General features: G+C 39.7%; 2 protein-coding genes across 4 annotated transcripts; both read right to left on the reverse strand.

Moving 5' to 3' along the window:
• Positions 1-155: 155 nt before the first annotated feature.
• LOC147757744 (uncharacterized) lies at positions 156-8,254 on the reverse strand. 3 transcript variants are annotated; one of them, XM_086980068.1, is made up of 8 exons: positions 7,995-8,217; positions 7,734-7,883; positions 6,714-7,127; positions 6,419-6,479; positions 5,623-5,716; positions 4,538-4,916; positions 3,960-4,295; positions 175-885 (listed from the first exon to the last, which is right to left on the reverse strand). In XM_086980068.1, the coding sequence occupies exons 1-7, from the start codon at positions 8,019-8,021 to the stop codon at positions 4,038-4,040; spliced, it is 1,383 nt and encodes a 460-aa protein (XP_086836194.1). In that variant the 5' UTR covers positions 8,022-8,217; the 3' UTR covers positions 175-885; positions 3,960-4,037. The 3 variants fall into 3 exon arrangements, with proteins under 3 accessions (XP_086836196.1, XP_086836195.1, XP_086836194.1); XM_086980070.1 differs by lacking the exon at positions 6,714-7,127 and having other exon boundaries at positions 156-885; positions 7,995-8,254; XM_086980069.1 differs by lacking the exon at positions 3,960-4,295 and having other exon boundaries at positions 173-885; positions 7,995-8,216.
• Positions 8,255-14,099: 5,845 nt separating this feature from the next.
• Positions 14,100-17,359, reverse strand: LOC111243664 (uncharacterized; the record flags this gene model as incomplete). The annotated part of the gene is made up of 1 exon (XM_022789541.2): positions 14,100-17,359. A coding segment is annotated over one exon (1,683 nt), but the record flags the coding sequence as incomplete, so codon positions are not given.
• Positions 17,360-17,764: the final 405 nt, after the last annotated feature.

The following is a 17,764-nucleotide window of genomic DNA, read 5'->3' on the forward strand; positions in this document are numbered from 1 at the left end:
ATATAATAACATATATTATTATATATAAAATAATATATAATATAATAAAAAATAAATAAATAATAAAGCGGATCGATCATGAAGTACCATCAGACATTGTTGCCAATGTACTGGACAAGTATAGTAGGCGTGTTACGGATTCATCCGACTTTTTTAGATAATATCTATTTAGTTGCATAGATTATTATAAACCGTCTGCCCAGAAAAGGTCGAAAAATATAGAGAACACAGGTTACCCGGAGTGACAATCGAGAACGTCATAGTGAGCACATATGACCACGGATGTGGTCATAGATAAATGACCACAAATATCGGTCTTAAATCTTCTAGAAAGCTTTTTTGGATTCGCTTCTGGTGATCTTACACCGATCTATCCTGGATAGTTTCTTGCGTAATAGGCTCACTCCAAATTTGAGTAAATTAGGTAACTGCGCAACTGATTCTGTCCGTAGACTCGTGGTCGCTATCGCATAAGCTCGATTCTCCCTTTAGAGCAACTCGACTTCAAGCGTCAAAATAAATGTAAACTATAAAATAAAAAAAAAAGGCGTAAAATATTTGGATTTGAAAATAGAGCTAATTTGAAAACTCTTTTTAAAAAAAAAGTATTAGATAACCGTTTTACAATCCGCCCATCATCTCGACAGTGTAGTGGCAAATTTCAAGGGCATTTGGATGATAGCAATTATTGTGTGATTAAAGTTCTTGACAATTGCAAACGCACCCTAATTAGGAACAAAAGAAATTTGCTAAATTGTCGAAAGAGATTCGTTAAGAAATTTTATTTTATTTAATATCGATAACTATAAAGACAATCCGCTTTCATTGCCGGATCTCGATGCAAGGGGCTCGCTGAATATTTGGCATGCTTTATGCGAAAATTGCCTGTAAATTCATTCGCAAAAATTGTTACATTTACAGTGTCAGCCGAAAAAATCCGTAAGCCAAAGTCTCACGTAATAGAAAAATGAACAGCAAGAGATGATTTCTATACGTTTATTATCACGCCATTATGGCCTGGAGTTGATCGAAGGACCCAAACTGGCCGTAACATTAATACGTTTTTACACTCCTAGTACGCTGCACACATGCTTACATAATTATGTAGATGCGCTAGTTACACACTGTCACAAACAGCTATATGTCAAAGGAAATGGTACCGATGGGAGAACCCTTGCGTCTTCATTCCGAGTCTCAAAGGTAACGGGGCTCTCTCTGATACTGTTGCTAGCCATCCAGAATCAACGCATTCGAATCATGGTTTGAGATCAAAAGGGAAAGCGCCGGTATAACGAAAAATTGGTTTGAGATTGCAGGAAGTTAGCCAAAGGGGACAAATATTTTGCCTAGGAGCGATTTCCAAGCTAATAAAATTTTTTGTTGTTGTTTATTCAATAGAAATCAAAACCCGACTCGTGTTTTGAGTTTAGATAGAAAGTTGAACTTGTGAAAGAAGGATGCACCAGATTTAGAGTTTATCGTTGACTATACAATCTATATTTGCCGCTGCTGGACTCCTGCCACTGTAGGAAGCCAAATAAAAGGTACTCAAAGCCGTAAAAACGGGGAAGCCTTTCAGCAACTGATCATTGAGTAAATATGTTAAGCAGCATTTCTTTTCTAAAGCAGCTAGATTGGAATCAGCTGTCGATGTGTTCATTAAATTTACGGTGCAGCTTCCCTAATGTATAAGATGCAAATGTGCAGGCCTTATATTTTGTCTGGGCAATCGATTTGCTTCCCTAAAAAGTGATTCCAAATTGTTTAGGCACAACCTTAATAGTTTGAGAGCTGTGCCTAAGAAGAGGAGATTTGGCTTCAGTTCAGCTTTTTGAGTGTATCTTATACATTTCATCTCATGTAGTGTGATGATATAGAAAGACCTACTTAAACACACTGATCATAAACTTGATCAGAACGTTCCGAGTCTCGCACGTTTTCACGCGATGTGGCTTAACGGGCAAGTTCGAGCGCGGGGCTACCGTGACCATTCTTTGGGAAGCTTCTGCGTTGCTGCTTCCACTAAACCTTCTTATAGACTTTCTCGCATTGTTAGAACTCCTTGCGTTCGATACCACATCGTTATATCAAAAGTCTTTAAATCAACAAGAGTAAACGGCTACAAAGTATAGCCGGAAAGACCTTCCGTGCGTTTACCTGACGATTGGTACATCGCGTTGATGCCAATCGGCGAAGGAAATATGGTCAATGTTCTATAAGCCTTACTATTTTCCAAAACGTGGTGGTGACGGTGTGGTCAACGGCTTTCCAGTTAACCCGCGAAACGTACTTTTTTTTATTTGTTCGAAGATACTGCTAGATGACATCGGTCTAAAGCTGGAGTGAGCTTTTTAATTCTGCTAGTAGTATCTTGCTCTACTACACGGACACTTACCGCACTACAGGATTGTCTTCTGCAACTAACCTTCTCTCATGCTAATGTCCTCAACCTCATGTTAAATATTAACCAATATTTTTGAAGACATACTAACAAAATTTGCGATCCACAGCTCAGTCATCCTGCGAAGTCTATGAAGCGTTGCTTCAGTTACGCCACGTAGTGCATCGAGAGGGATTTATGGGCAGACATGACTCAAGCCTGTATATTTTAGAATGACAAAACATTGGAAGATCAAAACAAAGAGCCCAGGAACTACTAAATAGGTACATTGTTTTCGTTGGCACGAAACAAGGCAACCAATTATTCTAACACAAGCAGAGAATCACAGTAAAGGCTGAAGCTTTACAAAATCACTTGGGCACTTCAAAGATTGCGTTACATCAAATATAGGCAAATAACTAATAACTAGTACAATAAATTAGTACTAAAGTTATTAGCACGTAGTAAAATAGCACTCGTATGATCACGCATTGTGTGAGAAAGGCTTTAAAATAGGTCTAGTGCCTAGTTCTATGACTACTCAAAACACGCGAGCAGTTTATCCCTAAATCATATCCAGGTTGCAGATCGATCTGAGGATCTGAGAACGTAGCTGTATCTCTAAAGCGAGTTGGTATATTATTTTATATACTGCTGCATCAAAACAATTGAATGATTACTATTATATGTAAAGAAAATAGTAAATAGAAAAAAGATTGGAACAGTACATGGCTAACATTAAGACATGGTCGAGCTGTTTTATAGGTGAACCAATTCGTTGCGCAAAAGATTCGATGGACAACGCTTCGTATGCAAGATCCCTACTTCTCTCTAGAATCGCCTACAGGATTATGTAAAACCCAGCCGAGCGTCTCATCTATCTGAACGACCCAACCGCAACGTCCCAATTAATGGCACTACCTTTCCGACACTCAAATTAGCCACCACTATAAGCCATGATCTCATTAACAGTTCATACGCATTAATAAACTGTCGGTAGGCATAGCTTATCTTAGATAAAACCGTTGTCTCAGTTATCAGTAGTGTTTCGCATATAATCAGGTTTTTGACGAGACTAGAATGGCATTCAATGACGAAATCACGAACCGAATCAGCCATGAGGTGTTTTCAGATAAACTGCGGGGAATATAATAGGGAAGAAGGAAAAGGCCTTTAAGTCAAAAGAGCTCACGCGCAAGTTTTAAGCGAAAGTTGACCTGTCACTACTGCCTTTTATGCGTTTTGAATAATGTGCTGCGCTCTCATAATCATTCGGTTGCAATGCCAAATTATACCGTCGCCGATCCAAGCAAATCGCTTGCACCAAAGGCCAAACATCAAAGAGGTCACTTCTTTATTTTTATTTGCAAACGTCAGCCGAAATAACGGCAAAATATGAGCACAAATACAGTGCAGAAGTAGACCACAAAAAATTTCCCTCTCACCGCACTCTTTTAAGAGTAATTGCTGCTTCCGAATGAGCTATGATGATGCTATATAAACATACATATATATTCGCGACGCATCTACTCAGTCATTATAAATATGTAGCGTTTTTCGTTTAGAACTTGAACATTACCTGTGTTCTGCATGTTACGCGGTTCAAAGTAACAGCTGCGTTCGGAAACAAGTTTTGGCGCCGTTTCTCCAGAATATACTACAATGTCTGCACACAGAGATCGCCTGTTTTGTGTTGACTCGCGGCAATGAGCTCTCTTAGTGATTGTCCGCGTCGCAGATAATGTAAGGCTCTATCGGAGGCGAGCCATTTCTGGGATTGGTCGTTATGTAAGAAACCATTAGGTCTCGACCCACTATTACTTCGCAGGCATCGACCCGTTCGAACGGAACTGCCGGACACCTTGTGAAGGCTTTCGGCTTTCGGGGGGTAGGTTACGGAAAGTTCATACGATACCTGTAGTATCACAGACATAATCTCGACTCATAGCGAGTAGGTGATTATGTAGGCCGCATGCTCTACTTTCTGAATACTGAACCGCTTTTTAATCAACAAAATGTAAAATACAAGGCCGAATTACGTTATTAAAAGGTTTCAACAATGCAATGGCACATATTAAGAATGTTTTCCTGTAGATAAAATGCATATTTGCTAATTTCCTTAAGGTATATGAAAAGACTTGGGATATACTTAATTACCTTAGCTGCGCGCTCAGATAATGCTGTCCAGTCATCCGTCGAAATGTGGTCATTCACTGGTGCCACGGCGTTGACCGTCATACCAGTATCTATACTTTCAGTTTTCATACTTGTCGTTGGAAATACGGTCTGAGTCTCTGATGGTTCAAGTCCAGCCACGCGGTCCACCGAAATGGGCAATACGGCTTTTATGCTTGTATCGCTCAAGAATCTTGCATGCACAGTATATTGTCTTGTCGGTACGGTAACATTTATCTCTGACGTTTTTAGTTTACTTTGGCCAACTCTTCCCAAAGCTATGTCAGGCCAACTTTTCGTTGCTCGAAGTGGTGAATGCGGCAACCGGCCCTCTACGATCGGTACCAATGACTTACCGTCTCTGCATAAAAATATGTGAGCTAACGTTTTAATAAAAAAAAGAATATTAACCTGAAATAGTTTCAGAATTGTATTCTACGATCTTTTACAGAATTATTGAATTTCACATATGAGTTCATGTTAAATATAACTGCTTTTACGAAATATTCCGAAGTTAGTGAAATCAAACTTGCTTATACAGTTCATGAGCCTACTGAAGCCGTTTGCGATGCTGTCGCGCTGCTGAGATAATGCAACAAGATAGAGCACCCAATGCATTGTCTCATCGAAAGCAAATGGATAGGCTGGCTTCGTGTGCTTAAGCGAACAAGGCCGGAAATCACTACAGAGAACTTCAGCCTTTGCTGCACATCCCTGACAGCTACGGCAGTAATAAGTGCACGTAAGTAACAAAATACGTAGCAGTGAAACACAACATAAATCGATGACAAAGACAACATAGGCACGTGTCTTTTCGTCTAAGTATTAACTCAGGTTCCGCATCTAGAAGAACAAGAGTGATTCTATCAAACGCCGTATTCTAAATAGGGTTCAATTAAGCTTGCAGTTTCAACAGAAAGAAAATTCCATTCTTGTTCCAAAATCACCGCACACGCCTGTGATTTGAGCTCATACTTGAAAATTAGAGCTCGATAATTACTTAAAGCTTTAAACCAGAATTACATACCGTCACACTTCATACGACACACTTATTACATGTCGGATACCTTTTTAGGGACGCTATCGTATTTGCTGACGATTCAGTCCAGAAACTACCAAGAGCTTCGTGGTCTAGAGAACTTGGCGCACTGTCAATACCATCTGGAAAAAAAAGAAAGAAATAGTTAAACCTTGCTGACCAGCAAAAAATATCAATGTTCTATTTACCATTGTCTGAAACCCCAAAAGTTTCGAGAAGTGATTTACAGGGTAAATGCTTTTTTTCGAGAAAACTTCTGCGGGCTGCCCATTCTAAACGGCGTGCTTTTACCCACTACTCCCAATTACAGATGAACGCCCGTTCTTTTTAGAGCAAAACAGCAAACTCGCCATGGCGATCGATGGGGCGTCCCTTTTGAAATTTGAAGTAAAACGAACCTCTACATAGCAAATGCTACGCATCAAAAAATCGGTTGATCATGTTCTTTCCCGAAAAACCAATGGCTTTCAAGTCCTTTAATTCCAAAGAAAAAATCAGTGTCAATATTGCAAAAACAGCGTTACAGAATACTCTGGCAGATTTGTGTTAAGCTTCTCTATAAAATATATTCTCATGCTTCATTTTTTCGAAAATCTTATCCTTTTCTAAGTAACTGCAAAAAAAATTCTAATAATCATCGCGTGTATCTATCAAATCGATGCAACGTATCAGGTTTTAGGATAAGACCCCTAAACTTTCTTTAATATATCAACCATCTCACGCTAAAAATCTGCCAAGCTTCGTGTGCACAACGTGCAATAGTATGCATCTCCAACCGCGCATTGAGCGACTACAGTAACTTTCGTTGAGTATTTATACTTTACCCCCAGCAGAAAGTATCTTTGCTGGATCCGAACACTCCTGGAGTTCCAAGGCCAAACTTGCCTTAAATTTTAAATAAGACACCATCATTTTGTTAAAAGCCAAACGTTATTTTGAAGTCAACAACATTGATTACAAAGCCATGTAATGCGTGGATTTAAAAAGTAAATGCATATGTTCCTATTTGTCGAAAAAAGATTGAGCCAATGTTGATTGAGGCTAACTGTTAAACTAGGAATCCACAAAATAAGAATAAGCAACTGACAATAAAATGCAAGGTTGTGTGAATATGGGAACCTGCATGTTGGTTAGATAGCAGTCTATACAGAAATAAGTGCTCTCAAGACGATCAAGAGCGGCTTTGACCTCGCCGCATCTTCCCACCGCGCGTTTTAGAACAGGATAAAGAGTTTCAGTAAAATAAACGAATCCTTGAGCTTTCATCAAATCGCTGTTTTTATCCTTTCGGCCGGCTTTAGAGTTGTTCGTACGTTTTACAATGACATCACTCGATTTGCTAATCTCAGCACCTCTACTATTCTTCGGATGATCCCTGTTCAGTTGGTCTTGAGGGCCACTTCTGCCATGTTTGACACGACTATCTTGTTGAAGCTTGTCACGTATAAAGTTGCTCCGATCATTCTGGTAGGCTTTATCATCTCTTCTATTTAAGAACTTGCGAAAGCTCTGTGTCAGACGGCGTAATCTAAGCTGTAATGAACAATATTGAAGTTCAAAAAGCAATCCAAACTAAAAAATTTCAAGAACGTGATGCACGGAGATATTCGCAACTCAGTCATCTGAGGTGGCAGTTATTTGGTTTCTCATATTTGCTGCATATTAGGATTTTCTTACAAAGGAGAACTGCGTTTTACATCGGGCTACACATACAGACATTTTTCGCTTTTCATAGTATTCATGACTGCAAAGAAAAAAAGTGTTGGTTGGTCTAATAAATATCGCTTAAACGTTATATAAGATATAAATATGTATATAAAATATATAGCTACATCTGCCAGAAAAGAACCATAGTTTATCTATATATATGGAGTTTTGCATAGAGAAAAATGTTTTGCTCTTTCTCAAAAGGGGCAAAGGGCTGATACAAATTCCAAAATTGATAGAGAACATTAAGATAAGAAGAGACGTTAATTACAACATCGACAAATAACAGCATTACTGTGTGCCAGTTGTTTGTAGTTACTGCTACCGACACACACAGGAAGAACTATAAAGGTGCCTTTTGTACGTAAATTCTGACTTCAGCTTCACTGATTGCCAGCGAAATCCGTAATTCGTTGGCAAACGCTTACTTACTGGGAATGCTGCTTTCTTGTCTTTTGGAATTTGCTGAGCTTGCCGCTTGCGCCACTGGCCGCTTTCCTTGAAGCTATCCCTTAGTGACATATCATAGCTCGCAAAACAACCTCGTTTCCAACGAACAATTGTGATCTGACACGGTATTCTCTAGAGCCAAAAAGTTCAGTAGCAAAAATAGAGTATTAAATCTCATCTATTCAACTAAAGAAGTGATTTTTAAAACGGTTAATTATGTGTACTGAAAAGTATATCACATACGACAAAATGGTGCAAATATAGAATCATGTGTTCCACAATGTGACAAAGCCCAGACTGAGGCCAAAAAGAGGTGATGCTGTGTGTTTGGTGGAAAGTAGTCACGCGTAGTGAGTTGTTGCGTCCTGGAGAGAAGACAGATTGGAACAAATAACAAGCTATCGAAAGTGAACAAAAGAGGCGTCGTCTTCTAAAATGACAATTTCAGATTACATACACCATTAACAACTTGGCAAATATTTAGAGAACTGGGACACTTTAATGCATCCGCCATATAACCCGAATTTTCTACCACATGAACTTTTTGATGATGCTACTTTAATTTCAATGGAAACATGCAAAAATCATTTGTCTCAATTTTTCGCGGGAGTTCTATAGTAATGGATTACGATGGCATCAGAAAAATGGCAGAAGGATATCGGTCAAAATAATGCATTTTAGTTTATTAAAATTATTTTAGGGTATAAAAAATATTTGTTTAGATTTTCGCTTTCATCGATCAGCGCTTTTTTGACCATCCAAATGAATTTTCACAGTCCTAGACGAATATATTAGCAGTGAAATCTCACCTGCATAATACGATAGTCCTAAACGCCTTTAGAAAAGAACAACATCGCCTAAAAGCAATGTGGAGGACCGGCGTTAGATTTTTTAAGCAGTTGAAAACGTCTATGTAATAACTTCGGAATTTTCTGACTGTATTTCCACAACGCAACCTATGTATAAAACATCTATGTGCAAATGTTTTTACGATCGAACTTTGTATAAATGTGAAAATGAGTAAGTTGACTTTGTCTACTTGTTTCGGTGCACCCTTGTGCAGAGCCTTTTAGAAGTCAGTTACAATATGAAAAACGCTATAGAATCTAGGTGTATTCGAAATCTAGCTATACGATATCTGCTATTTTTATAGAGGAACTTGTTTACACTGGTACAAATGTTTGTTGAAAACAACAGCTCTGGATGTGAATATCCCATTTCTTGTTATTTGAAAAACGCTATGGCTCTGACTTTCGTGGTACGGGTATTTAAAACTGTATATATATATTACGTTACCTGCTTTTAATAGACTTACCTTAATAAACAAAATAGAATTTTTATCCACTAGATTGCTTTAAATTCATAGGTTCGAATCTACCAAAAGAAAAGGTTAGGCAAATATGTAGCTGAAATAATTGTTGGTTAAGGTGTAAGCATTTTTAGCTCCTTGACCGCCACTGTTCCTGTTTTTGCAGTTCACCTTACGTTTCTATTTGCAGATTATTCGTGTACTAAATGTGCCTTCTTAAAAGGGTTTGACAACAATGATTAAAAGAAAAATATTTTCATTGTGCTATAACGGTGACAGTATGGCTCTTTTGTATAGAATTAGCATTGAGTTGTTTTCAGAAAAATGTTTACACCTGCTTGGCGTATAAACATATCACATGGCATGGATAGTACCTCTATTTCAACAGCATATATGATTTCGCGAGATTGAGACTGACGCTTTCTGAATTCTTAGAGACGACGAGCGCTGCATAGCTGCCCAATCATCGCACCCACTTTATTACTTTTTTTCCTTAGTGTGTTTACAGTACAATACATGCTTAATTCCAGAAATTATATTTAACTTATTATTATTATTATTTGCCTCGTGGAATAACATAAATAGTTTTGCAGATATATGTCAAATTTGGTGAATAAGAATACATATGGCCTCCAAAGTTAGCAGTGAGATTATTTCTATAGTACGTGTTCATAATACTTTTGAAACCTTAAATTATCATATACTCCAGACTGTTTTGTGTATTATAGTAGACTACAACCGCCAATGGAGATTGTAAAGCTTTGTCATAATTTTAAAACGCTAAAAGTCCCCTGAACTGCAAGCTTTTGATTTGCCAAAACAGATTTGTTAATAATCACCTTCAAGGCGTGCTGCATAAAAGGCGCATCTGGAATGTTCTTCTGATTTTAACTAAGTGGTGCAGGCTAAATAAGCTAATGCGTTAACAACAGTCGGGTTTTGACATAACGTTAACGTCATTGCGTATTACACTAAATCGAGTTCCAATCTTAATGCACCAACAAAAAATTATCAAAGAATCCTGGTTCTTATTTCCGATCAGCCCTTTAAAACTAGAGCTAAAGCCCAACTCATAAAAATGCCATTTAAAGACAAAAGGACAACTTGTTAGCAACTGCGTTAACAGTAGAAGTACTAATCACATATATCATGAACAGATAAAAAATACTACTAAAAATCATTGAACGGTGTTAGAAAACTAGGAGCTTGGAAATGGAAATAGAACAGACTGAGAAATGGACGGGTAGAATGCAATTTAAGTATAAGGTCATATGTAAGGGACACCTTACTACGACTTTCTAGAGCTGGGCCCATTAATTGCCTCATTTTTCATTAGTGATATTTATAATCGTTATGTTTCAACTTATTTTTTGTAGAAATACGAAGCTGGTGATGGGGTATCTCTTTCACTAACGCAACTGCACACTAATTGGTAATATCTGAATGGCAATGCCCCCCATCATAACAGCACATCCTATGATAGTACAAGAATTCAGCGGACACATCGCTAATTACCTTTATCACTCACTGCTAGGCACAAATACCATAGTAAGCAAATGCTTCAAATATATTATACATTGTTTAGCTTAAGAAATTAAAAGTATAATGGATCATGTAATACACACGATATATATATATATATATATATATATATATATATATCAGTTCCTCAATTCTTGCTTAATAAGTCTCATTCTTTTTGGAATAATTTTAAAAAAGTGCTAAATTCTATTAAGTACCTGGCAGGAAAATTTCGCCACGTGAGTTGTTTAACACATTTAACGAGCCCGATTGCACAAAAATCTAGGCCGTGATCGCCTATAAAAAAAACAGAAAAAATGTAACAATTGAAGCACTTTCTTTTATAAAATATTTAACCTTTAGCCATTTGAGAAAATTCAACGTTGAACCAGCTCGTTGGCATAGCCCCGATTTAGGAAATGAACAAAGCTATCAAACGATGCAAATTAACGAAATATTCGAATATCTAATTAGTGAATGACGAAGTCATGATGAACGTTTAAACAATCCAGTATAAACGGGATTTTTCAATACAGGATAACCCAAAAAATACATACACTGCTTCATGGGTCATAACCTTCTGAACGTTTTTTTTTAAGGCGTAACTCGTTGAGAAATAAGTGGACCCATATAAACGCTTGAGCAAAGAAAATTTATTATAAATTGGGAGTATGAAAATATGACAGAAGCACAAAGATAATATCGCAGAAAGTAGACCTAACAAAATTATGAAAGATAAGCAACCGGAACTGTTTAGGATGCTCATAAATAACGTTCTAGAAGACGAGCAAATGGGAAAATTATAACGAAATAGTAATATAATCCAATTGTAAGCTTGGCGTCGACAAATCAAATCTCCATCGCACTTCAAGACGTTGGAGATGGGAAAATTACATTAAAATGGTGGTACATGCTATCAGTGACGGTGATCCAGAGCGAGAAATAACGCTTTTGCAAATATCGCCTTGAACAAATTCAACAGGATGCACAGTTTTCGGGAAAAATTGTTTAGAGCGATGAAGCTACATTCAAACTACGCACAAATGATATATATGATTGCTCTCATTGTATAACTATCAAGCTATATGTTACTCAAAAACAGCATGCATACTTGCTAGGAGCTAGGGTGTCGTACAACAATTGGAGCAAAAATTATTCGGGCCATTATATTTTGAAAGTACAATGAGTGACTCTAGTTATTTTAAATTACTGCAAAAATGAATCTCAATATGTGTTCGACCGAATTTTGGTGAAGCTCGCGAATTTTGTCTTTTACAACGGAACCGAGCACTTGCGCATTATTATCGTAATGTAAATGCATATCTTGGCAAAAATCTTTGAGGCAGGTGACTTAAACGAAGATGTATTATAGAATATCCTGCCCGTTTTGCAGACGCCAACGGACTTCCTTTTGTGGGATATCTTGAACATAAAATTTATGCTAGAAAACCAAAGACATTAAAGCCGCAGTTTAACAAGAACGCAGCATAAGAAAAACGAGTATGAGATTAGGACTTTACGTTGACAGAAATTTGGTATACAGTTTGATAATCAGCAAACATAGACAGTTTCTATTTGATTTAAACGAAGAACGAAATCATAAGCTCAATCATTTCCACCAAGGGAAACTTAACTATGTTTCAACAAAGCCATACAAGACTGTTCAGCCAGTGCATTGAATACACCCTTTATCTGCATTTTTATCAAGAGTATTTACTTATTTATTCAGCTTAGTCTCGTATATGTGTTAAATTCGCCCATTTCAGTGTAAGGTTTTCTCATCCATATCATATTTTTTTCATCATTATCTATGTAGAATCAATAATCAACACATTTTTTCATAGTGTTATACATATGCATGCCGTATATATTTGTCGCCAAAAGATCCCAAGCCCTGTATTGTACAGTTACGGACGAAACACTAAATTTTTTAAAGATGCCATTGTAGTGCATTGTCATTATTACGTTCTTTTTAATCTTCTTTCTTTGTAGGGATGTAATAAAAATCATATTGATTCGATTTAAGGATGCTGATGTAATTGTTATATGTAAAGCTACAGCAGTACGCCCATCAGAAGTCAAAAGTGTGAATAATGTGTCGTCCGTCATATAAATGAGTTCATGCCATATCCGCATGTTTCCTCATTATATATGTAGCCTAATATTACTATAATCCTTATAGTCGTCGTCACCTTTTTGTCCATCTCTCGTCTTCAATCATTTGTCTCCTGTTCATTGTCTTTTCCTGTACAAATCTTAATTCAGCCGTCTCTGTGACGTGAATAGGCATCATTGGTTACCTTTATGTACTTTTTTTTATTAATTAGTATTATTATATACATCATGCATACGGCATCATATATATATATATATATGAGCCTCAGAGCTTGCAGCATGGTCTTTTGTCTTCATCTAAATAGATGTTAAATTATATACTTCAGTATATATTGTATATATAATTAGTTCATTGTGACGATATATTATACTATAATAATCGTCAATATAAAGCAATAATAAAGATAATAATGATTATTGTTGTTCATATTGCGAAATCATTTTATTTCATTCTAAGAATAATATCCCTTCGGTGCTCCTTTATATCTGGTATATGGTAAAAAGAAACCACATACAAATGCAAAGAGCCTTGTTCTCTTTTAGAGTTATTTTTTGCAACCTTATTATATGTTTTCCGTCTTTTACTTTCCCTCTTCCTATGGGTTCTCATTTACCCCTTTTACTTTTCACTGTTTCGAGCATCACCCCTTTCGAACGTTAATGACGAAATATGTGAAGTGCTTGTATGGTGTATATAATTGCTGGACACATTGTGTTCCGAACGTCAGCCGAAATACGATGAAACCTTATTTTATAAACTAAATCTTATGTTTCTTAATAATATAGTCCTTCGGCTATGCTCTTCATGGCGTGACAAGTAGGCAGGCGGGTTAAGGGTCTCAGTCTTCTCTCTATAATGCAACCGCCACTTAATACCAGGGGCAAGCACTCCACGGATTGTATCTCATTATTGTTCTTTTCTCTCATTTTTGCATTAAACCCCCCTTCAATGTGAATGCGTTTGTATATGTATTCATATACAGCACTTTAGATACCGTGATACAGGTGACAGAGAACAACGTGGCTAGTGCTACTGTTGCACACCTTCCCTTCACACACGCACACCCACACAAACGCGAAACGTCTGGTTCCTTCAAGTGTCTGCTTGACAGTACTAGCGATGATTATGAAGCCCGGGTGAACGCGTTAGCCGAAATCGCTATCTCATATAAGGAAACGGACTAAAGCAAGTATGATGAGATTGATATTTCTATTCTAATTATAATGGTTATTTTTGGAATAAGATTCCCCATTGCATTGCCATTTATTCTGACATTCACCGATCGTTATATAGTAAATATTATTACATTATCTATTTTTTGTCACTGCTGTGGTTGTCGGTAAACGCATAAAAAATAACCAAATAACTTCCGTGTTAGCGCCTAATACAAAAAGCGCTACTATTCAATTCTTCCAGTCAGAACTAAAATTTATTTTTTGCTAATCATTATATACTTCGCTGAACACTTAGCGATTTGTATTTAATACCATCGTTGCGCTACTTTAGTTTTTGCACGTAGAGATAGAGTACAGTAGGTAGATGCTTATATAGGGCAGCATTCCACTTCTAATAGATAGATCGATTGGTAAATTATGCATATGTATACGCAGATACATATATTTGTCCTAATCTGAAGGATTGGAACTAATTTCGTAGATCTCCTGTTTAACGCAGTAGTCCTCCAAGTTTCAAGAGTCATCAACAACGCCATATTTTCCACATCGTCATTCTGTGTCATTAGTACTGTTATTATTCCTTGATATTTTATTAAAAATAATCTTAAGACTTCATTATCTAATGTATTTGCCGAGACTAATTTCTAGGATGTTTGGTTTGGGCAAAAAGGGTAGTAACATAGTGTGCAAGGCGCTATGTAAGATATCTACTACGACGAAACTCGCGTTCGATCGCGACCTTGTTCGTTACCGCCCATTATGTAGCTAAAGTATGTTTATCACTCACCAAACGCCAAGCACCGTTTCCCCTTTTGATACAGACCAAATATCCAAGAAACAAACTTTTCTGCTTGACCTGTGTACCCTATGAATGATTATCTTGACGAAAAAGGGGTAATTTGAGTTATAGGATATGGTCTAATTCTACCCGGCATAAAAGGTTATCCTAACGAGTTTTAACGGAAATTTTCGATTACATTTTTAGCGTGACTATTAAATAATTTCTGAAACTAGAGCTCCTTCGAGCACCTAGCAATTGTATGTTGTTATTATTATTACTATCAACCGATAATAACATCTCTTTATTGCATCACGATATCGTAATGTTTCTTTTCCCTTCGTCACTTATGAATGTTGAAAATAACTTGCTAATTTTATAGTAAATTGATGATGTTGCAACCGATTCTATACATTTCCCTCGCCGGAGATGGCGAAACAACATACTGTGCTGGAGTATGTATAAATTCACTAATTCTTTTTTTATTATATTACACATATTATATAGGATAACGTAGAGTTATGTACTCGAGCAAGTGCACCTTTAAGTTACGTTTGAAGATTGGTATTGACTTAGTCAGCGATAGCCTGCAGATATTCATTCCTTCTTTAGTTCTCCACGCTGAGGTTGTTTTTGTCGTTTTTTTTTGTTAATTTAAGTTGCCCTGATCCAAAAAATGCTTCGTCAAGCTTCTTTTGTATCGAATTATTGCCAGCACATTCTCCCCTGCTTTCCTATGCGCGCGCGTCCATTCAAAGAGTGTTTCCTCTCTGAACGCATTCGTCGCAAATGAATATTTCGAAGAAGTGCTGAATTTCTTTGCATCGTTTGCTTCGGTGTGTAATACATTAGTTTCTTTTATGCTGATAACCTTTATCAGTCTCTTTGTTTCTCTCCTTCAGTAAACTTCGGGGGAGAAAGACGAAGGGGATATAGCAATATGAGATGCTTTATTTTCATTTTCCACATTCTCCCCTCGTAAGGTCGTGTGTCTGTTTATTTATTGTTTTGGTGGTCCTTGGTCCTTCATGGTCCGAGCAGGCGACTGGGCTCCTTTTTAAGCGCTGCGGACGCCAAGCGTGCCTGTTGCTGTTGTTGTTGCTGCTGCTGCTCTCTGCCGGCGGCGTGCACCTCCTCGACGACCACCCGCGCGAACGCGAGCCGGGCTGCGTCTTGCACCGCCTCGTGCACGGGGTCATGCATCGCGTCGTGCGCCGATCCGTGGCTCGACGAAGTGTCCACATCGAGGCCCAGCGCCGCTGCCCCACCTGCCTCAGTGCGCCGGTGCACCTTTTCGTGGTTGCGCAGGCTCGACTTGGTCAAGAACTTGGCCTGACAGGTGGAGCACTCGTGCTGGCCCTGGCCAGTGTGCACTTTGTTGTGGTCCCGCAGGTGGCTGGAGGAGAGGAACGATGCGTGACAGGTCTCGCAGCGGAACGGCCGATCACCTGAATGAGTTCGTTCATGTGAGCGCAGATGAGACGTGCTCACAAAGCTCTGCCCGCAGCGTGCGCACGCATACGGCCTCTCGCCCGTGTGCGTACGCTGGTGAACTTTCAGGTGGGACGAATTGATGAAGCGCGCATCGCAGAGCGGGCACGCATATGGTCGTTCCTTCGTGTGACATCGCTGGTGGCTCCGTAGATGTGACGAACTGACGAAACGCATTGGGCACACCGTGCACTCGTACGGCCTTTCGCCCGTATGCGTGCGTTCGTGCACTTTCAAATGCGACGAATTAATAAAACGAGCATCACAAAACGAGCACGCGAACGGTCGCTCCCCGGTATGCGTACGCATATGCACGTTCAGCTGCCCGCTCGTCAGGAAGGCCTGGCCACATGTCTCACAGCGGAGTACGTCGCTGCCATGTATTCGAAAATGACGGTTAAGCGCGCGGTCGGATGGAAATGACTGCGTGCACAAGTGGCACGGGAAACGCAGGGCCGGCGATGGTGATGGGGCCGGTATAGAAGGTGCAGGAGGAGCTCTGGGTCCTCCCGTCGAATTATTATTGTTGTTATTGTTGTTGTTGTTATTGCTATTATGTTGCGCCGCCTGTTGAGCCTGTTGCGCAGCCTGTTGTTGTTGTGCGGCTTGTTGCTGCTGTTGAGCTGCCTGTTGTTGCTGCTGATGTTGTTGCTGAGCCGATGAACCCTGACCGGCGGCTGCCTGGGCTGCAGACGGTGGTGCTTGGGTAGCTGCTGCTAGCGCTAGCCCACTCCATGGTGGAACCGGTAATCCTGGTGGCCGAGGTAATGAAATCCGTGGTGCTTGCCCGGCCACGCTGGGAGCCCCGGTGGGTCGGGAGCTTGAGGTTGACGAGTTCCCGGACGGCCCAGAACTACTTGTGGGAGGTTGGACCGTAGGCGGCCCAGTCGGCGGATGTTCGACACCGCTCCCTCGACAGGCCACGCGTAGCCACTGGTGCCACTCGTCCGCCAGCAGCGCGGCTGATACGTGCTGACTCGGATCCAACAGCTGGCCGGCAACGAGGGTCGACGGCTGAGGGGTGTGGTGCGGGAGGTGCGAGTGGCTGCCGTCCGTTCCTCGAGAGCCACGTCTCGTTTCCGACGTCGCTCTGCCGGGGCCGCCACCGCCGGCGGACGGCACTTCGAGCGACCCCGCGTACCACCGAACTGCACCACTATCCGCCACGCTGCTACACCCGTCAGCCTCCGCACGACAAACAAAGGCAGGCGCCGCACATCAGGGCGTTCTCGCAAAACCTCACCGATCGCCACACACCGCGATAAGCAACAACAACAACAACAACAAAACACTCACTCTTTCACCACACGAGACCACTAGCACCTACTTGTACCCGTTCACAACACCAGCCCAGCCTAGCACAACGCCGCGACGAACTGAAATACGTACGCACGTATGCAGCAGCAGCAGCAGCAGCAGCAGCCTAACAGCAACGAGCCTCGACAAATTTCACAGTCAGTCAATCAGTCAGTCAGTCAGTTAGAGCAGCAACAATGACGGGGTCGGGCACCGTTCGTCGGATGATCCAGTACACAACTCAACAGTAAATAGATGAATGATTATCAGCAGTAATCACAGCAGCTATCGTGGTGCTGGCACACGCTCACAGTGCACGACGAGAAG

This window comes from Varroa destructor, unplaced genomic scaffold (genome assembly GCF_002443255.2).
Source record: "Varroa destructor unplaced genomic scaffold, Vdes_3.0 BEIS01000002.1, whole genome shotgun sequence".
In the NCBI taxonomy this organism is placed as follows: Eukaryota; Metazoa; Arthropoda; class Arachnida; order Mesostigmata; family Varroidae; genus Varroa; species Varroa destructor.

Bases quoted from the DNA above. Each gene is read 5' to 3' on its own strand.
- LOC147757744 (XM_086980068.1), bottom strand. From the start codon at position 8,021: ATGATTCTATATTTGCACCATTTTGTC. The intron at 7,128-7,733 runs GTAAGTAAGCGT...TGTTCATTACAG, and splicing joins ACAAGAAAGCAGCATTCCCA to CTTAGATTACGCCGTCTGAC. The intron at 5,717-6,418 runs GTAAAGTATAAA...TTTTTTTTCCAG, and splicing joins AAAGATACTTTCTGCTGGGG to ATGGTATTGACAGTGCGCCA.